This window comes from Pseudophryne corroboree, chromosome 8 (genome assembly GCF_028390025.1).
Source record: "Pseudophryne corroboree isolate aPseCor3 chromosome 8, aPseCor3.hap2, whole genome shotgun sequence".
Lineage (NCBI taxonomy): Eukaryota > Metazoa > Chordata > Amphibia > Anura > Myobatrachidae > Pseudophryne > Pseudophryne corroboree.
In genome coordinates, this window is record NC_086451.1 from 407,496,323 (window position 1) to 407,518,967 (window position 22,645).

The window sequence follows — 22,645 nt, forward strand, 5'->3', positions numbered from 1 at the left end:
GAAAAATTACATACAGTGGTGAGTCAAAATGAAAAATTATAGGAATGGCAGATATACATACTGTACATACATCCCCGCAATAACAGAACTGCGAGTGTCTCTGTGCCTTACAACTCATGCCACTTGATTCCGCATATCCTATATTTACACACTGTAAACTATCATCACCCACTTATAAACATCATAAAATAATACGGGGAAACACAAGAAGGGAAAGGGTAAGAGGGGAGACAAGACAAGACAATTCACTCCGTAGTCGCGTGGCATACTTACATTACAAGCAATCTATGCGCTTATCAACCTCAAAACAGCAAGGTGCAAACTTATATCAATTAGCATCCACACGTTTATGAAGAATCCAGGAGGTATTTTCAAAGAGCCTTTCAATATGGCCCTGTGTATCAATGTCTAGACTGTCAATGTAAAGCTCCCATTTCGAGTAAAAGCGAGCAACTCCCATCTCAATGTCTGGCAGGGTGGCTTGGCGCTCGAAGTAGTGAACTTGTAAAAGACATTTTTTTCATTCCCGCAAAGAGGGAGACGACTTTTTTGTCCAATGATTTAAAATAACTTTGTTAGCCACCATGAGAATGACCGTGAAAATGGGCACAACTTGCTTCCTATCCGGGCCAAGAGGCCAGCCCTCAAAACAGTTGCATAAACAAGCTATCGGGTCTCTGGCGACCCCCAATGAAAAAGTTCTATTAATAAATACAATAAATTTGTTCCAAAATGTAGCAATCTTCCTACATGTCCAAAAGCAATGAAAGAAGGAGGCCCTTGACATGTGGCATTTTAAGCGTTCACTATTCCCATCCAGGATCATATGCACTCTTTGGGCCGGGGCTATGTAAGCCCTGTGTAATAACTTAAAGTACACTTCCTGAAGCTGAGCCGAGTGTAAATATTTAAATGTATACTGACAGGATTTCAGTAGGATTGGTTGCGCCGGGAAGTCCGGTACATCCCCCTCCCAAGTAGAATCCGTACGTTTCCATAGCTTTTCCGCCTGTACCACCCTTAAATGATCATAATAATATGACAGTCGATAAGTAGAGGCATTCGTGAGAGTGAGGAGAGTGGCTATTGGATCCTGTATGTCTGGCGAGAGCATAGGGACAGCAATAGTGGTGACAAAATGTCAGGCTTGCAGGTACATATAAAAATTTGAGTTTGCTATGCCATATTTGGACTTCAATTCCTCAAAGGATAGCATATGCCGTCCCGCAGGGTCAAATACATCTCTAATAGACGAAATTCCCCGTTCCCGCCACTGCTTAAAGTTAGCATTTTCCAGCCCAGGACTGAAGCAGGGGTTCCCCCAGAAAGTTGTGTAACGGGAAGAGGTCGGGTGTCTATGTAATTTAGAATTGGAGTAGTGCCAGGCTCCATGAGTATCTGAAAGGATAATATTCGTCTTAAGTGATGCCGGTAATTTGTTCTTTGGGGTGTGAAGGAGGGCGCTGGGAGAGAAGGGGGCAAACAGCTCCTCCTCCAATGTATAATTGGTAAAACAGGAATGCTGCCATAACCAGTCTGTGACATATCGGAACAACACTGCTCTACTAAACGCTTCCAAGTTTGGAATCCCCAGCCCCCCCTCCGCCCTTGGCAACTGAAGTTTAGCATAAGAAATCCTAGGTTTTCTCCCTCCCCATAAAAATTTTGAGAACATGGAATTTACAGACTTACAGTCTTTTTTTGTAAGGCAAAATGGCAGCATCTTTAGAATATATGAGAGTTTCGGGAACACTACGCTTTTAAGGACCGTGGCCCTACCCAGCAAGGACAAAGGCAAATTAACCCACCCATCTAGGAGGACCCGGACAGCCGTCAGGACCGGTGCAACGTTGACTGTATACAGAAGATCCAGTGACGCAGGGATCATTATCCCCAGATACTTAAGAGCCCTCTGGGTCCTAGGGAACTGGGATAAAACCGGGTGCATATTGAAAAGAGACGCATCTCCCGATAGAGGCATTAGTTCCGATTTGGAGAGATTAACCTTGTATCCCACAGAGGACCCAAAGCCATCAATGATGGAAACTATAGGTCCTATCGACCTGCTGGGGTCAGCAATAAATAGCAACATATCATCAGCAAACAACGCTATCTTAACCTCCAGCCTGCCCACCAAAATGCCCCTAAAGGAAGACGCGCCACGGAGAGCTATCGCCAGTGGCTCCAGGGCCAGCACGAATAACAAAGGAGATAGGGGGCAGCCCTGATGGGTGCCTCTCTGGATGTAGAAGGGGGAAGAGATATAGCCATTTCCTAATACCTGCGTAGCAGGATCTGTGTATAGGTGTACCAACATTTCTACAAGACGGGGCCCCGAACTTATGTAGGGTATCAAATAAATGGTCCCAAGTCACCATATCAAATGCCTTTTCGGCGTCAAGTGAAAGGATTACATTGGTGCCCGTATCTGGGGAAGACTGTAGCCTCTGCAGCACTGTTAAAACTTTTCTAATATTGACAACCGCCTGACGGCCCCAAATGAATCCCGACTGTTCTGGGTGGATAATGGAGGGCAATACTAGTTTTAACCTGTCAGCTAATATCTTGGTAAACATCTTATAGTCCGTATTAAGCAGGGAAATAGGCCTATAAGATTCCGGGAGTTCCGGGTCCCTGCCTGGCTTCGGCAGCACCCTGAGGAACGCTGAGTTAAAGAAACCAGGCAGGGCCCGACCGGAGAGTAATTCATTAAAAGATACCTGCAATGTGTCCCGGATATGGGGCATTAGAATTTTATAATAATCATTGGAGAGGCCGTCCGGTCCCGGTGTCTTTCCAGTCTTCAGTGCCTTAATCACCCTTTCCACCTCCTCCCCCGAGATGGCTGTCATAAGGGATGAGGCCTGGCTTTCAGACATCTGAGGTAAACTCATATTAGCCCAAAAGGCCTCTTTATTGGGCAGATTACTAGGAGGCTGAGAGTACAGTTGGGCATAAAAAGAACTCAGCACCTCCATTATTTTGGCATTAGACCTGACCCTACTACCGTCACTAGTGCGGAGGGATTTAATTACTGAGGAAGAATGGCGCTCTTTCAATAGGAAGGACATTAATTTATCCGGTTTATTACCATATCTGTGAAAAGAAGCAGTCCTATAGAAAGTGTGCTTGGCTTACAAGTGATTCAGAATATTATCAAAAACGTCCTTTTTGTTATTATAATCAGCCCTATTAGTTGGGGTAGGTGAATGCTTAAACTTTTGAAAGGAAGTCGTTAAGTTTACCTGGGCTTCCAAGTATGAGCCGTCTAATTGCCGGGTCTGGGACTCAGGGTCGACAGCACAAAGGTCGACACACTTTAGGTCGACGTCAATTGGTCGACGCACCTTAGGTCGACAGGGTCAAAAGGTCGACAGGGTGAAAAGGTCGACAGGGACAAGGTCGACATGGAAAAAGGTCGACATGAGTTTTTTATGTTTTTTTGGTGTCGTTTTCTTCGTAGAGTGACCGGGAACCCGAATTAGTGCACCGCGTCCCCTCGCATGGCTCGCTTCGCTCGCCATGCTTCGGGCATGGTGCCTTCGCTCCGCTACCGCTTCGCTCGGCACACTTTACCGTTCCAATCGTAGTCCACGTGGATCGTTAAGTATGAAAAGGTTCAAAAAAAGAAAAAAATCGTGAAAAACTCATGTCGACCTTTTTCCATGTCGACCTTGTTCCTGTCGACCTTTTGACCCTGTCGACCTTTTGACCATGTCGACCTAATGTGTGTCGACCAATTGGCGTCGACCTAAAGTGTGTCGACCTTTGTGCTGTCGACCTGGAGTCCGGATACCCTAATTGCCTATCCCTGTGTGCACAGTAAGACATAATAACCCCTCTCATGACGGGTTTAGACGCCTGCCAGATCGTCAGAGGCTTCTCAGACTCATAACTTGCGTTATTACTTTTGTAGTATAGCCATGCCGCTTCCAACATATTACGAAATTTCAATGAATTAGCCAGATGTGCAGGGAACCGTCACTGCCGCACCGGGCCCTTATCCACTTGCACCGCCAGTTTAATCCAACATAGGGCATGATCCGAAATACTTATAGCTTCGATCCCAGTGTCCATAACCTTAGGGAACATATGTTCTGACAACAGCAAGTAGTCAATGCGGGAGAGCGTACCATATGCAGCTGATAGGCAAGTATAATCCCGTTCTAGCGGATAGCACGCCCTCCACACATCCACCACCCGCAGCCGGCGGGTTATATACTGAACACCCACTTTAGGGCTACTATGCCCCCGACTGGAAGCCACATTCCTATCCATAACATGAGACGAAACCACATTGAAATCCCCCCCTAACACAATGTTAGAATCTATATGACCATATAGTTTGTTCAGCATGTCTAGAAAAAACACTTTGGGGCAGTTATTCGGAGCATATATGTTACATAGCAATAAGTGTGTGCAGTCCACTGTGACGTCTGCAATAATATACCGACCCTGCGGGTCAACCTTTATAGAATGAACAGTATAAGAGAGAGACTGTCTAATCAATATGGCTACCCCCCGTGCCTTAGAGGAGTATGGGTCCGAGGCCAACACTGACCACCAAAGTGTGTTAAGTTTGGCCATCTCTGGAGGGAGGAGATGCGTTTCCTGCAGGAATGCTATATCCAAACGAAGCTTGTTCTGATACATAAGAATTTTTTTCCTCTTAGCCGGGGAGTTAATACCCCCCACATTCTATGTGCTAATCATTAAAGACGACATGCAGCTAATCTAAATAAACCCAGTGAAGTAATGATGAGCACATAAATGAAATGGTGGTCCAGCCACCGCTGCTCCAACCACCATGCTACTTGAGCAAATATACAGGGGGGACTAGACAAGACACAAAGAGGGTAACAACATATATAAAAAAAAAAGCAGAACAGGACAGGAGGCAGCAACTCGTCTCCTCATTCAAGAAATAAGGACTTCCAGCCATTTAGAAATTCGTAATGCTAACTTCAAACATGGCGTGCTTACCCCTAGCACACCCCGGCCAATAGCTACTTTCAAAGAGATAAATGAGAATCCCAGCTTCCACCCAGCCCAACTGAACAAACTAAACTGAGGTTAAGGAAAAGAGGGTGTCTGGTACTTATAAACTAGATGAAAATCATTGAAGCAGTTATTCCCTGCATATGGATACCATACAAATAGCAGGCATGTAAGCAGTCCCATCCGGAACCTCCAGGCCATCCATCAAGTAATGCGTGTAACCCTCAACTCAGGGCCTATGATGTGGAACGTGGAGAAGCAGGAGAGGACGAATGTCCCGACTTTCTTCCTTCAGACAGGTAGCCAGCTGCGTCAGCTGCATTAGAAAAGTCACGAAAGGAGTCCCCTTCAAAGAGCTGTAATCGTGCAGGGTACAACAGTGCAAATTTCCTGCCCTCCTGGACCAGGCTGGAACAAATCTGGGAAAAATCCTTGCGAGCTCGGGAGACTTCTGCAGAGTAATCCTGAAAGAGACGAATGTCCCTATTATCCCATGCAAGAGCCCTGTGTCTCCTGGAAGCAGACCAATTAGCCTCTTTATGCAGAAAGCTTAAACAGCTAAAAATCACCACACGTGGCCTCGCGTTCTGACCCGTCCTGGGCAGTCCTAGACGATGGGCCCTCTCCACTACCATGTCTGCACATGTGTCTTGGATTTCCAGCAACTACGGAAGGGACACCTGTAGAAAACGGTATAGGTCTGGCCCTTTAAGAGATTCTGCTAGACTCATGACCCTGAGGTTATTAAGCCTCGATCTGTTTTCCAGGTCGTCTAATTTATTCATAACCTGGTAATAAGATTTCTTCAGTGTCAGCATTTGTTTTCAATTCTGCTACGTCTTGGAACACTACCCCCAATCTTTGCTCTGTGGCTAATACCCTCTGGGACAGCTGTTTCATCTGAGACTTAATGTCCTGTGCCACCTGCGTCAGCTTAGCAGCGTGCGTGTCCATGAGGGGCCCCATCGTTACCTTGATAGCTTTCACGACATCCTCATATGAGACTGGGGCTGCAGGGTCAGGTGAGGCAGGACGAGACCCATCATCCAGCTGCGAACCCTCCCGTGTGTCCGGTGCGGCGACCATATTGGATTCTGCCTGGCGCCGCTCAGAGCGGGATCTTTGCTGCTTTGCCGGCATGGGAGAGGTGAGAAACTTCTCCATAGGGTGGAGGAGACCTTCCCCTCACCGAGGCTGCGGTAACCGGCGGGATTGAGTCCGTGAGCGCGGCGCTGCTTGCTGTCCTGGCCGGGGTAGCAACAGAGCTCTCACACCAGGCACCCGATTACATGGGAGCCGGGACCGGAAGTCCAATCTTGCACATTTTTAGGTGTACCAGTCAACAGCATCACAAGGGGAGTGCAGGCTGCTCTTGAGTCTCACCCTCGCCAGTAACTCCATAGTGACAGGAGCCGATTGCTGCAGTGCAACATTATCCTGCAGCAACCAGCTCCTGTTTCTGAAAAGGAGCCAGCATCACAGGCACTAGTCTCCACCGGGGGCAGCCCAGCATCTCCAGGTAGGCATGGCCATCGACCATCAATGATTCAAAATCATAGATGGTCTATGACCGATGTTGAATACTTTTACCATCGATGGAGGAGAACCAGATGGTCTCCCACCATCGATGGCTCAGTGCTACCGAATTTTGTTTTCTTTTTCTTCAAAGTGTCAGGGCACAGAGTTTAGCTCTGCCCATGACACTCATGAAGCCACGCCCACAGGCTCTGATTGGCCCACAGTTCATTTTACAATAATGCAGGGACAACCATCCATGTGTAAAACCATCAATGGTTTCCTTACAGATGGCTTTACACCATCGAGGTTATCCATTGATGGTAACCATCAATAGATAACCCACCGATGGTCATCCCTATCTCCAGGGATGCCAGGCATGTCCCCGAAGTGATGTAAGCAGAGGGGCTTCATGCTAGGCCACTCACCACCCCACCTCCATGTATGCAGCGGGGAACTTCCATGACGCAATGACCCTATATCTAAGGCCACGCCCATTTTTTGGCAGCACCAGTTGTTATTGACCTGGTACCACTACTCATATCAGTAAACACACAAATGTAAACTCAGATTGATTATTCCAAACCCCGCAGTCCTCAGCACGGATGCTATGGGTTCAGTTCCATCCAGTGTCACGTCTGTGTGGATTTTGTGTGGATTTCTCCGTGTCTGTTGCTCCAGATGCTTCAGATTCCTTCCACACTCTAAGGACATAGGTCAATTGGTTTCTGATTAAATTAAGTGTATGGTGTCTATGTGGTAAGGAATATAGATTGCATGTATCACTGTAAAGCACTTTGTTGTATGTAGATACTATATAACCGATAATAATTTAGAATTTGGTGCACCTTTTAAACCGTTATTGTTTAACCTACACTAGAGATCTAAAAGCTCATTGATTGCACTGTATTGTGCACCTAAATGCTATATTACTATATGATTCCTTCTATTTTCAACAAATGGTAATTTTATTAGAATAATAAATATTTGTGAAGAGTAGTTTATTCTGTTAACATTCCTTTATACCCATATACAGTATCTTTACAGGAATATTCCCACAATAATTAGATAACATTATGTAGATAACTTGTGCAATTTTTCACTAGACTTCAACAGGTTTTACAATCATTTACAGCCATTATCTTTTCAATTTTGGTAGAGCACCAAAAGATTACAGATATTGACATAAGGTAATAGTAAAGTTTGTGTGGTGACCTTATAAATAAATCGATGAGAGGCTTCAGGTGCAGAAGACAAGAAGGCACCATGCTCGCCTTACTCATTTTGCTTATGGGCGTCAGCCAGAGTCATGCCATCAGTCTGGTAAGTTATTTACTAAATTCCAAATTACTATGAGGGAAATGGCACTAGATGAGCCTGTTATTAATGGCCAGAGTCTAATAGTTTTCCTATTGGTTGGAAATAGATACACTGATATACAGAATTGACCAATGTCATTGTAGAGACATAACATCCAGAAGGATCAATTACCCACTGACGTGTTCTTGTATTCCACTAAACATTATACTGTTAGTCAACAATCTAACTAAGAAACGCATGCATAGTAATATTTAACAGCACATAAGGAGGCTGGGAATGTCTGGCGCAGCCATGCTACTGCTCCTTTGTCCCTGTGTGCCTCTGTAACTGTTCATTCTCTTGCCATAGTAGGTCATTTGTAATTGCACCATTCCTGGCAGTCATGTGCTAATCAGTGGTGACTCCCACCTTCATCCCTACCATGGCATAATAAGGGAAACTATTGTGGCATAATGTGTTTAAGGGGCACTACTGTGGTGTAACATATATAAGGGACTATTCTGTGGTGTAACATGTAGTAGCGGCTCTTCTGTGGTCTATGGTCTAGCATGTATAAACTGCTCCACCGTGGTGTAACTTGCATAAGGGGGTCTACTATGATGTAACATTTATAAGCGTCTCTACTGTGTGGCGTAACATGTTTAAGCATCTCTACTGTGTGGCGTAATGTATATTATGGGCTTTACTGTGTGGCACCTATAATATACACCACACAGTAAATGCCATATACACATAAAAGGGGTGCTACAGTGTGGTGTAATGTGTATAACGGACACTACTCTGCGGTGTAATTAGAATTGATACTATTCGGTGACCGTGCCCATTCCCTATGAAGCCACACCCCAATATTTTTTGCACGTGCCTTTGGCACACACTGACCCTATTTTAAGTATGTGGAGTGGTGCATCAATTCTCTTTCTAGCAAATGGCACCAAAATATCTAGTTACGGCTCTGGTGGCAAGTATATGACCTTGTTATAGAAGCATGTAATTGATAAAGGAATTTGGATGACTTTAATTTACTATATTACTTATTGCTTTAGAATCAATAGGTATATAATTCTAACTTCACAGACTACATACCTCATAAAAAGTTGCTAACCCCCATCCCCACCATTAATGTCACAACTGGGGGAAAATTCAGTTAGCCGCAGTGAAAAAAATGTTTACTGTGGCTTGAATTGAGGCAGCTATTGCACAGTAATTTCACTTAATGTGGCTATATGCGCTCCCGATCAACACTCAATCCAATTGTGAATAGTGGTCGCTCTGTAATTTTGTGTGATGTTAGCCAAAAAAGTGCTAATTAACACTGGAGTATAGAAGCAAATTAGTGGACATAAGCAAAGTATTTGGGGATCTTAAAAGTTGACGAATGGCATACAGTATTTTTGCATTTTTTATTATAATATTTAAAAAAAATGATAGAAGGCAAGTGTTTTTCAGCAATTAAATGCTCTAGAATAATTTTGGTGCATAAAATTGCCTGTAAATTGATTCTTTTTTTTTTTTTTATCAATTTAAGCCAATTTTAAATACTTGTTAAATAAACCCTGTATCTTCCGCCTAAACCTAAAAACACCTGTCCGATCAACATAACACCCCCATATACCAGTCCCACGTCAATTAACCCATTATTCAGCATTTTTCAGAATATCACCCCAAAAATTACGTAATCATAGGCCAAATTAAGGTAATTTAAAGCTTCTACGTGCCTCATTAATCGATAGTCACAGGGAATCTGAACCAAATTCTGACATTTTCACCTTAAAATGTGGATTTTCCCAAACTTTTCATCTGCTCAGAGAGCTGCAAGAAAGACAATCAGTTAATGTAGCTTAATTTCTGCAGCTAATTGCATAGCTAAGAACTCATTAAGTTGCATTTAGCCTAGTTAACCCCAGAAAACGGAGCTAATTGAATTCCTTCTGAAATCATTATATGCTTACTTTAGCAATACCAATAATAATCCATACCTCCCAACATGACCCTCTCCAGGAGGGACACAATGCTCTGCTTCTGGACTTTTCCCTTTCTCTATAATTGCCGGCACCTGTTTTGAACAGTTTAATGGATAAGAAATGTGTTTCAGCACAGGTGATGGCAATCACAAATTAAGAGGGAAGTCCAGGAGCAGAGCATTCTGTCCTTCCTGGAGAGGGTCATGTTGGAAGGTATGATAATCTGTTTGTTTTTTGTTTGTTTGTTTGTTTGTTTCCTTTTACTTTATTAATTTGTGATTTATTCAGCTATTTTTGCCCTAATTCAGAAGGAGTATAAAACATTATGTGATTGTAATTAGACATGCAGCTTCATGTATCTGATGAGGTGTTAGGAGCTGCCAGAGGCAGAGCCGTAACTACGTTTGTGCCAGGAGTGCCTGGCACACAGCACAGTCGCCCTGAGGGCGCAACGACCAGCAACTATGTCTGCGGCTTGTAATTATCAAATTTACTCATTACAAGCCGCCTGTGCTGTGTGCGCCACACCGGAGGAGAGGAGCAGCTCCGGAGGCTGGGGAGGAGGAGGAGGAGGAGGAGGAGGAGGAGGGAGTGGGACCGGAGCCGCAGCAGCTCTATGTAATCGGTAGTGGCCCCGCACTGCCCCTGTTTTACATAAGGGGGCGCCAATGCCATTTCTTGCACACAGCGCTAAAATGCCTAGTAACGGCACTGGCCACAGGTGTGGCCGGTTGCTAGGCAAGCCGGACTCTCTGCTGGTGCATTGCCAGGGACGAATCTCCCATTAGGCACATGAGGCACGTGTTTGGAGGCGGCACTTGGATGCTTTTGTTGGTACTGTCACCCCAAAAAGTACCAGTAACTGCAAAATATTTCCACTGTGGTATACCATATGCCATCTTGAATGGAATGTAAATGGGTGGGATACGCACATACTGCCCCTGCAGGCTGTAACAGGGGCGTCCGTTACAGTTGTGCCTAGGGGCCCCTTACCCCTAAATCCGCCCCTGTGCATTGCCTGTTGGTCCCAGCTCTTACTAACCAGCCAGGACACTTCCTTTGTTTGTGCAAAGTGGAAGTTGGAATCTTGTTTGCTGGAATTAAGGAGCTTTCGATTTAAACATATATTATTTTTAATTCTCCTTCCTTCCAAACATATTTTACATGGGAGAACCCTAGTAAGCAGTTAAGGTAGGGCTGACATATGTGTGATCCTGTAGGATAAGACATGGAACTTCTAACAATTACTTTTTCCAAATGTGTGGATGGTGGTGACAGAAGATTTAGGATTATTTCCTTCAAAATTTTTTCCTTGTGCCTAAAATATTGAAATGTTGTTCTGGGAATACATGTAACAATATTTGACATACTAAAACACATTACATGTTTGTATTTTTGCGGGTTTATGTACCAATTAATCATTGTAATCATGTCTTGGTATAAAATATTGATATGTTGATCTTCAACAGATTCAAACCTCAACAGGGTCTTTGGATGATAAGGGGGTCTGCCACTGCTCCGTCGCACTCCCAGACACTACGTTTCCCGCAGATCGACTGGAGATCCTGGAGATAACCAACCGCAATCTGAGCATCACCATCCAGAAGGAGATCACTAAGGTATAGAGAGGATTTCAGATATTCATTGAGCTTTGGTTGATTTAATAACTGAAAAAGGGCCTACTAATGTCAGTGGGAGGTTTAAACTCTTCATTTTGGAAGCACACAAGTATGACTTGGGAAAAACAACAGTAAAAGTACATCAAGAGAAAGGTCCATTTTCATAATGGGATTGTATGAACATACAGTACAAACAGGAAAACATCAACCTTGGAAAATCAGGCAACGGGAGAAAGGTAGAGAAGTTACGGGGGGGGGGGGGGGGGTGAGCAGACAAGGAACAAACCACTGGTGATAATAGCTGAGGAAGGGAAGTTAGCCTCACTGAAGGAGGAAGAGGAGCCATTATAAAGGGAGGGAGGGAGGGTGAAGGGAGCTCAAGCAGCTTTCTCTGAAAAGCCCCAGGGCCTACACTGTGGCAAAGAGATCAGGTCTCTCATACAGGTAATAGGTAATCTTTTCCATGCATGCGGCATGCAAGATGCGGATCTTGGCTGCTAAGACGGGGATGGTTCCAGCTGTTTCCAGAGGGATGCTATAATAGATGTGGCGGCTGATAACATACAGATGTGTCCTCATACATCCGGCCTCAATACACCACGCAGCGTGTAACTCTGCAAGTTTCTGGCATCTTTTTTGCCAAAAATACATCTTAGTCACAATACAATGTGACTAGGACACACAAGGAGACTGTGCTGAGTCATTTGATATACTGTACATTCTGTGTGACTGAGTCTGTATACAGAGCAGTACAGAACTTGTATGGGAAAAAGCCGCGACTGCTACATTGTAGCACTTCGTGTACAGATTCAGAGACTCAGTCGCACACAGATATACAGTACAAGTGTCGCATATCACATTAATCAGCACAATCCCCTCGAATGTCTTAGATATATCGTGTTGTGCCTATGACACATTTTCAGCAACAAAAAAAAACCCACAAAAAAAGATGACCTAAGCTAGTAGAGTTCTGCGAGACCTGGCGTGCCGAGAGGGGCTGTTTGGCGTGACTGCAGCAATGATGTATGAGGACTCATCTGTGCAAGAGATAAGTTTTATATTATGTTTTCTAAAGTTTTGAGGTGAGTAGTAAAGGAAAAGCGAAGATATTTAGAGACTCAAGCTTCTGTCATTGGGTTGCTAAGTCTGTGAATTTTGTTCCAAATTTGTGAAATCTTAGGGCAGGTTCACCAAATAAGATATGTGCAACTGTGACCACATTTTCTCCAACAGCTAGGATCTGCTGAAGGGAACATACTATATAGTCTATCAGCGGTAATATACCCTGTATGTTGTTTCCTTATACTGTAGCGTGTAAATTGAGTGGCAGGGGATCAGTCAGAGATGAAGACATCCTGGAACACTGGGCTGTAGGTACTCCATGTATGTCCATCCCCAAAGCTTCCCTAGTGACTTATGTCCCCATACTTTGTCCTTGTAACATAGGTCTACAACCTCAAACACCTTCTCACATATAACCTCTACTCTTTATATATTGTGATATTACCCCCCTTCCTCTACTTATTCCATATACTGTACCTTCACTGTCACTTGTCACTTATGCTAATACTCTCCCCTCCCTTCCTGTCACATATTCCCCCATTGCCTATGTGCCACTTGTATTTATCCTCCATTCTTTAATGTATTTCATACACCCTTCCTTCATATCTACATATCTCACACCTTCCACTATCAAATCACCTAATCTCCAGCCCCACAGTTTCCTTTCTGCTGTAATGTCCTGTGGATGAAGATTTCTCTGTCCCTAGCAGCAGTTCTCACCGCTGCTATTCCTTCACATATAGGATAGAGAACATAGAACAAGATTACATAGGTGAATCATTTAGGGAGTTACAGACAGGTTCACAAATAAAAACATATACATGACTCCCAGGCATAGCAGGAAACATCCATGCCCTTTTACTTACATTCTGGGAGTCTCAGAGACATTCCATGTTGATAGGCAACTATGTCATAAATATACACAGTAGTTGTACTTTTATATCATATACCTGCATTTTCAAGCAAATGTAGCCAACTCTAAATGAGCTTGAGGGTGTTTAACCACTTACTGCGTTATTGTGTAGTTACTATAAAAGTATGCACTCTCCCTACAGATCCACAGCTATCAGAGTGTACTGATTGTGTATATAGAGAAGCTGAAGAACCTGACCATACGTGTGGAGGAGATGGAGAAGGGTGGAATCTCTTACACCGAGCTGGACTTTGAGCTGGTGAAGTTGGAGATCAGGGAGATGGAGACCATCATTCTGCAACTGAAATCCTCATTAAATGGCTCCAATGTCCTGGTGGAGACTCTGTACTTGGAGGTGAGACCTGATGCACTGAAAGGAAGAAAATGCAAACAGGCTAGGTACTGAATATATAACAATCGATTTTAGAGAAATCAGAGATTCCTGTACAGTAACGCCACCGCCATAGCTGGCTATGGCAGTACAGTGTTCTGGAAACTTACCAAGTGGCAAAAAGCTGAGCTTTAAGTTACTTGGCAAAAATCACATAACTCCACCTTAGTGCTGTGAAATGGGATGTTTTAGTGCATCAACCGCTAAATCAGTGGTAGGTATAAGCAGCCCATGGGCCACAAGAGCCATTAGAAGGGCATTGCAGCCACTGACGTCATGCATGCACCACAGGAGTTACTAGAAATTTTTATTGCGTGCGGATTTTGTACGCTTCTGAATCATGCCCTTAATGAGTTTTATGTGATATGTCTGTAAGTTAAAATTGTTTTAGTTTTGGCAATATTATTTATTTATTATTACCAGTTATTTATATAGCGCACACATATTCCGAAGCGCTTTACAGAAAATATTTTGCCCATTCGCATAAGTCCCTGCCCCAGTGGAGCTTACAATCTATATTCCCTATCACATGTACACCACACACATTCACACTACAGTTAATTTTGTTGGGAGCCAATTAACCTATCAGTATATTTTTGGATTCTGTGAGGAAACCAGAGAACCCGGAGGAAACCCACGCAAGTACTGGGAGAATATACCAACTCCGCACAGTTAGAGCCATGGTGGGAATATAGACAGAAGACTCTGGATGTGTTTAAAATGTTGACACCAGAATGTAGGCATGATCTGAATGTCAACATGTCGACAAAGCGTTTTTCTAGAGCCCTAAAGTTAACCCAAACCTAACAGCAGCCTAACCTTATACCTAAACCCAACCCTAAACCTGTAGTGTCAAAATGATGACTGTCAACATTCTGAATGTCGACGTAATTACTGCATAGTGAATTAAAGACCATCAGACCAGTTTTTCTTTTTTCCTTCTAGATCCGTAACATTTCCATTATGGTGAACCAGCTGGAGGTCTATGATAAGAACAATGTGTTGGCAATTAGAAGGGAAATAGTGGCTCTGCAACAACGTCTGAAGGACTGCGAGAAGAACAATACAAACCCAAAACCAAATCCTCAGCCTCCCCTGCCTCCAGTGGACTATGGTAAGTCACTACGGTATCTGCTGATAAACAGACTGAGTGAGAGCCACTTTATCATTGTTGTGAGTCAATTCAAAGACAACACAACCTTGGATGTGGGAGAGGGGGGGAGTCCAAAACAAAGGAGATTTATGAAGCTGCAGTTTGTTTCTGCATTTCTTTGGGGGGGTGTTTAGAAGCATTTGCGCTGGATTTATTCAAAGTAAAGCTACAGAAAACCGGAAACTATTCATATCACAATTTTTTCTTTTTCACATTTTAGGAATAGAAATTGTGAGCATTTTTTCCAGTCGTAGTTTTACAAGCCACAGGAAACCTCAGTCATATTTACAGATAGAGAAACAGTGTTGTGACAGCTTAATTGAGCTGTTTTGTATATCAGCATGTGTTAAAATGTTAAACTCCCCCTTTGCCTTCACTAAAGGGTCTTGCTACTTAGTATCAGTCCCAGTTATCTATAGCAATTAGTGGAGAATAATACCGATGGGCTGCAAGACTGCAGCCCCCCAATAAAATCCACAACTTCTGTGAGCTCAGCTGAGCCAGTTGCAGTCTCTATAACTCCACTGGCTCAGTGGCTTCACTCACTGTGACTGGCAGTGACTTCCTTTTGGGAGTCCTACTTGCCAGTCACCGGCAAGACAAGCAGTCCCATTGAGAGGCTGGGGCTTATTTATTTATTTATTGCCCACGCACATGTTTTGCACTTTTGCACAACACTAGCACTTTTTTATGTTTTGTAGTGTGTCACTGTCACGGTTTTTGTTTGAGGTTTAGGTGAGACCCTTATGGGCCACCCTCTCTCCTAAGTTGCTAAGGCCCTCTCCTTTTGGGGAGGCTGTTATCGATCCCCAGGGGGAAGCTTCGGCCAACCTTGGGGATACACGAGGGTCCCTCTGCGCTTCGGCAAGGGGGGACCCACAGTCCCTTTTTTCCCTCATTAGGCCTTCTGGCTCTGAGGGTTAGGGGAGTAACGGGGCCCTTCTCCTTTCGGAGAGGGTCCAAGAACCTATGCCCCCAGCACGTTTGTGCACAGACACTGGGTGATGAAGCCACGCACCTTGGGCTTCAAGTAAAAAAAAAAAAGTCCCACTGAGAGGTGTTCCCTCCCTCCGGGACTGCCAGACCGGTCTGCCATTAGCATAGAGCTGGCTTCCTGTGGGAAGCCACTCCCTGCCTGATTGTTAGCCCAATATGGCTTCTATTGGCTGCTGCTAATGCAATCCATAGAAGCTGGGGATTTGCACATGTGACAAGCCGCCGCTTGTGCACATGCGCCAGTCCCGACACCTTTTAGCTCCATTATGCAGGAGCAGGATCCTGGCTGGCTCTTTACTCTCCGTCATGGATAGTGGCAGTCCCCCTACCTAAAAAAGGTACAGTAGGAGCCGCCGCTGAAAGAAATGTTTCTCTAATCCAGTCCTCCGGACACACTTGCAGTGCATGTTTCAGGTAGGAAAATATAGGCTTAATCATTAATGGAATAATTAAATATGTTTAAGTGAACCTCCTATCCAGCTAACCACCTCATAGTCAGAGGTTTCTTTGATATACACTTAGACCGTTACATATGTTTCCTCAAACCATTGTGGACACTTGTGTAACACGGTCTTATACTGTGTTTTGTCTGGAGTGACATGTTTCTTTCTGTGAAATATTTCAATAAAAAGATTTTGAGAAAAAAAAATGATTGCAGAGAAATGTTACATAAATTAGTACCAGGACTCTTGTTCAAAAGTTAAGTAAAATCAGCACATAAAAATTCAAAAACTAATTGAGATATAAATTAAAACATTAGAGATTAAGGAAAGAGAAGGAGAGAAAACATTTAAAAAATCAGGAATACAGATGGAACCGTGCTCATCTGAGGCGGTTCCATCGCAAGCGTGCATTCCCAGCGTGACTAGGCAATCCATCCGCCTAGTCACACCGGGCATGCACAGAGACGCTCCCATTCTAAGCGTCTCTGTCCGGGCGAGCGCCCGTACGCAGACGCTCTCCATTCAAGTGAATGGGGCGCGTCTCCGTCTTGGGTGCGCGTGCCCGGCCGGTCGGAGACGCTCTCGGCGCTAGGTGCGCCTTGGCGGGTACGCCTAGTCACAGACGGAGCCACGACTAGCGTGGTTCCATCTGTATATTAAGTTCAGTGGTTAAATGAACATTTAAGGAAGTTTAAATGAATACAGATAAATGACAATATCCTGGAACTAGTAACAGAACTCATAATTAAGTGAAACCACTACATATTGAAATACATGTATATAATGTAAAAAATATTTGACTTATAAAGTTAATTATTTAATGATGAAATATTTTTAGAATTTGTACAGTGAAATCAGAGTTCTATTATACTATTCCAACTTGAAGTACATTTTATGGTATACTTGGTTTAGAGCTTGGATTACTTCTATGGCTAGAGTTTGCGTAGGTTAAGATTTACCACTTATACCCCGTTCACACCGCACAAATAACCAGGTATCGACCCCGGTGTTTAGCCAAGTCGACAAGGATCACCGCCGAATTCCCGGGCCGCCTGACCCAGTAATTCAACCCAGGAATAGAGAAGGGTTATTTCCGGGTTATTACTGGGTCAGGCGCAGTGTGAACGGGTTACCCGGGTCGATGCGACCTGGTACCCAATCACAGCACAGGGGCAGGCGGCGTGGAGATGAGCTCATCTCCAGCGCCGCCTCCGCACTCGCCTCCTATGCTGGTTCCGTCCCCGCCCCGATGGCAACGCAAGCCGGCATATTGCCAAGCAGTCTGAAAGGGTCCAATGCCGGATCGCACCTGGGAAGGACCCGTTTCTAGTTCTCGGGTGCGACCCGGCATTTGCAATCTGAACGGGGTACATGACGTAGAATGAAGGTAAGAATTAGGATTATGGTTGCTAATATGTCAAACTGGGGGATTTATCAAAGCTTGGAGGGAGATAATGTGGAGAAAGATAAAGTACCAACCAACCAGCTCCTGAGTGCCATGTTACAGGCTGCGTTTGAAAAATGACAGTAAAAACTGATTGGTTGGTACTTTATCTCTCTCCACTTTATCTCTTTCCAAGTTTTAATAATCTTCCTCACATAGTAATTGATTCCACATAAATACTAATCTATACAAGCTCTTGCGGATTCCACTTTTTGGTCCATTGTAGCAGCGTTTTAGTCATTTATTTATGGCTGTGTGATGTGATTTTGTTTTTATTTTCTGTCGGATGAGAAAAAATATGTATGAAAAAAACCAAAAAACTCCATAGTCACAGACTACCTTGAAAAGACTGAATTGTACCTCCATTCTTTGAAGAGTATATGAAAATATCACATCTATATTTAATTCTTTCATTGCACAGGTACTTGCGACCATGGAGAAATCACGAATATCAGCAGACCTTTTGTAGTACAGCTGAACTGGCTGGGATTCAGCTATAAATATGGAGGATGGGGAAGAGATTCATTACTAGGAGCTGATCAGAGTGTTCAGTGGGTAGCCCCTCTAAATACAGATGCAAGAATAATGAACACCCTACGCTTCTACTCTTCCTATAATAATCTCCTGATCTACTCAAATTATATAGAAAAGGTTCTTCTTAGGGGTAATGATTATAGCAATAATGGACAAGGAGGTGGGATGATTATGTACAACAACATAATGTACTATAACTGCTACAACTCCAGGAACCTCTGCAAATTTAACACACAGACCAATGTGGTTGAGCGCCAAGTTCTCCCTGATGCCACCTACACTAACCGCTTCTCGTATTCATCCTCAGCTTGGCAGGACATTGACCTGGCCAGTGACGAAGATGGTCTTTGGGTCATTTATGCAACTGAACAGAAGGGTGGTAACATTCTCATTAGTAAACTTAATGCCACTTCTCTTGCAGTAGTGCAAACCTGGTCCACCTCCCAGTACAAACGAGGGATCACCAATGCATTCATGGTGTGTGGGGTTTTATATGCTACGAGAACCCTCAACACAAAACAAGAGGAGATTTTCTATATGTACGACACTAAAACTAATATAGAAGGGTATCTGAGCATCCAATTATACAAGATGATGGAGAATGTACAGAGCCTGTCCTATAACCCCAATGATCACAAGCTGTACATGTACAATGATGGCTACCTGGTCACTTATGACCTCACTTTCATGCCCCCCCAAGGAAAGGAGTCTAACATTTAATTTATTGCATTCCAGAATCAATGTTATGAGTGCTATGAGGCTCAAGTAGACTCTAGTGTCTATTTACCCAAATTCTAAAGAGCTTTAGTAATACAAAATACACAGTCATTACAATAGTTTCTTAGTCTAATAGTTTCTTATTTGATTCTTTGATGATGTCATAATGTACACTAAGCAGTAGAGTTCCAATAAATGCATACAAGTAAATAAAATGTGTTATTGCATTTCGGAGTGTGTGTTTGTATTTCTGCTGAAATGTTTCTCTAGGCAGGTAGGGAATACATTTCTTTCGCTTGTCTAGTCAGACAATAGACTCTCAGCATGCATTAGCACATAAACAATTTAATCTTCCAATATAGGACCTCATTTAGTAAGGATGGCAATGTCTGCTAAAACGCTGTTGCTGTGATCAAATAGTTGCCACCCAGAAATAGAGAATAAACGCCCATTGCAGAAATTGTGAATGCATCGCAATATGTGGGCTGATCGCAAAACAATATGCAGTTACTGGAACATTGAAGATTTTTCCTGTCTGCGCCAGGCAAGGTCATCCACAATTCTTACGACACAAGACGCTGGAAGTGGTCATCGCTTATGTTAGAGGACCTCCTTAAAAACACCTGGGCACTCCTGCGTTTTTTCAGACACACTAAGAAAATGGTAGGTTTCCACCCAGTCAAAAAGGGGCTGCATTTCGATCACAATGTGTACGCATTTTCTGCCGCTTTTTGTAGGGGATACTGTCATTAGGTCGACACAACATAGGTTGACAGTCATTAGGTCGACCACTATTGGTTGACATGTATTAGGACGACATGGTCATTACGGCGACATGTACTAGGTCGACTATTCAAAAGGTCGACATGAGGTCACATTTGTAAAAATTTTTTGGACTTTTTCATACTTTACCATCCACGTGGACTATGATTGGGAATAGTAACCTGTGCCAAGCGCAGGGGACACGGTGAACTAATTGGGATTCCCCGTCACTTTTCGAAGAAAACTACACCAAAAAAATAAAAAACTCATGTCGACCTTTTAACCTGTTGACCTAGTACATGTCGACCTAAGGGCCATGTCGACCTAATGTATGTCAACCAATAGTGGTTGACCTAATGACTGTCGACCTAAGTTGTGTCTACCCAACGACCCATACCCTTTTTTACTTGAGTGTGCACAATGCTCATGCTGCTCATGCACAGTCATTCGATAATCGTCCGGATTCGCAAATTTTGCAATCCTTACTGAATGAGGTCCATAGTCTACACAAATTTTATATTCTGTGATCAAGTCATTCAATGTTTTATACCATATAAAGGGATTAATTATCATGGCAATACATCATTTAAGATCACCAACATTAACCAATTTTCACATCCAAGGACCAGACCTCAGGTAGGAGCAATGATAATTTGCTCCACACTGGAGCGCACACTGATTATACAGTGCATCCGGAAAGTATTCACAGCGCTTCACTTTTTCCACATTTTGTTATGTTACAGCCTTATTCCAAAAGGAAATAAATAATTTTCCCCCTCAAAATTCTACAAACAATACCCCATAATGACAACGTGAAAAAAGTTTTTTGTGATTTTTGCTAATTTATTAAAATTAAAAAACGAAGAAATCACATGTATATAAGTATTCACAGCCTTTGCCATGAAGCTCAAAATTGAGCTCAGATGCATCCTGTTTCCACTGATCATCCTTGAGATGTTCCTACAGCTTAATTGGAGTCCTCCTGTGGTAAATTCAGTTGATTGGACATGATTTGGAAAGACACACACCTGTCTATATAAGGTCCCACACTTGACAGTACATGTCTGAGCACAAACCAAGCATGAAGTCAAAGGAATTGTCTGTAGACCTCCGAGACATGATTGTCATGAGGCACTAATCTGGGGAAGGGTACAGAAAAATATTTTCTGCTTTGAAGGTCCCAATGAACACAATGGCCTACATAATCCGTAAATGGAAGAATTTCGGAACCACCAGGATTCTTCCTAGAGCTCGCCAGCCATCTAAACTGAGGGATCACGGGGGAAGGGCCCTAGCCAGGGATGTGACCAAGAACCTGATGGTCACCCTGTAAAAGCTACATACAGCATTCCTCTGTGGTGAAAGGAGAACCTTCTAGAAGGACAACCATCTCTTCAGCAATCCACCAATCAGGACTGTATGGTAGAGTGGCCAGACGGAAGCCACTCCTTAGTAAAAATCACATGGCAGCCCACCTGGAGTTTGCCAAAATGCACCTTAAGGTCTCTCAGACCATGAGAAACAAAATTCTCTGGTCTGATGATACAAAGATTGAACTCTTTGGCGTGAATGCCAGGCATCACGTTTGGAGGAAACCAGGCACCGCTCATCACCAGGCCAATACCATCCCTACAGTGAAGAATGGTGGTGGCAGCATCATCCTGTGGGGATGTTTTTCAGCAGCAGGAACTAGGAGACTAGTCAGGATAGAGGGAAAGATGAATGCAGCAATGTGCAGACTAGAGACATCCTGGATGAAAACCAGCTCCAGAGTGCTCTCGACCTCAGACTGGGGTGACGGTTCATCTTTCAGCAGGACAATGACCATAAGCACACAGCCAAAATATCAAAGGAGTGGCTTCAGGACAACTCTGTGAATGTCCTTGAGTGACCCAGTCAGAGCCCAGACTTGAATCCGATTGAACATCTCCGGAGAGATCTGAAAATGGCTGTGCACCGAGGCTTCCCATCCAACCTGATGGTCCTTGAGAGGTGCTGCAAAGAGGAATGGGCAAAACTGCCCAAAGATAGGTGTGCCAAGCTTGTGGCATCATATTCAAAAATTCTTGAGGCTGTAATTGCTGCAAAAGTTGCATCAACAAAGTATTGCGCAAAGGCTGTGAATACTTATGTACATGTGATTTCTTAGTTTTTTATTCTTAATAAATTTGCAAAAAACTAAAAAAAACTTTTTTTACGTTGTCAATATGGGGTATTGGCCCTCATTCCGAGTTGATCACTAGCTGCTTTCGGTCGCAGCGTTGCGATTATGGGCCGCAGTACGCACGCGCAAAGTACTTTCACACAAAACTATGCAGTTTTACACAAGGACGAGCGACGCTTTTCTGTCGCTCTGTGGATCGGTGAGTGATTGACAGGAAGTGGGTGTTTCTGGGTGGTAACTGGCCGTTTTCTGGGAGTGTGTTAAAAAACGCAGGCATGTCAGGTAAAAACGCAGGCATGCCTGGGGAAACGGGGGAGTGGCTGGCCGAACGCAGGGCGTGTTTGTGATGTCAAAGCAGGAACTAAACTGACTGAAGTGATCGCAAGGTAGGAGTAGGTATTGAGCTGCTCAGAAACTGCATGAAAATTTTTACGAGCAGTTCTGCTAACCTTTCGTTCGCACTTCTGCTAAGCTAAGATACACTCCCAGAGGGCGGCGGCCTAGCCTGTGCACTGCTGCTAAAAGCAGCTAGCGAGCGATCAACTCGGAATGAGGGCCATTGTGTGTAGAATTTTGAGGGAAAAAATGAATTTATTCTGTTTTGGAATAAGGCTGTAACATAACAAAATGTGGAAAAAGTGAAGCACTGTGAA

The 22,645-nt window shown here is 43.7% G+C and overlaps 1 protein-coding gene across 1 annotated transcript; it reads left to right on the forward strand.

Annotated features, from left to right (window-relative positions):
- Positions 1 to 7,746: 7,746 nt before the first annotated feature.
- On the forward strand, positions 7,747 to 19,267 carry LOC134947868 (olfactomedin-4-like). The gene is made up of 5 exons (XM_063935711.1): positions 7,747 to 7,836; positions 11,264 to 11,413; positions 13,531 to 13,743; positions 14,725 to 14,893; positions 18,237 to 19,267. The coding sequence occupies exons 1-5, from the start codon at positions 7,780 to 7,782 to the stop codon at positions 19,067 to 19,069; spliced, it is 1,422 nt and encodes a 473-aa protein (XP_063791781.1). The 5' UTR covers positions 7,747 to 7,779; the 3' UTR covers positions 19,070 to 19,267.
- The last annotated feature ends 3,378 nt before the right edge of the window (positions 19,268 to 22,645 follow it).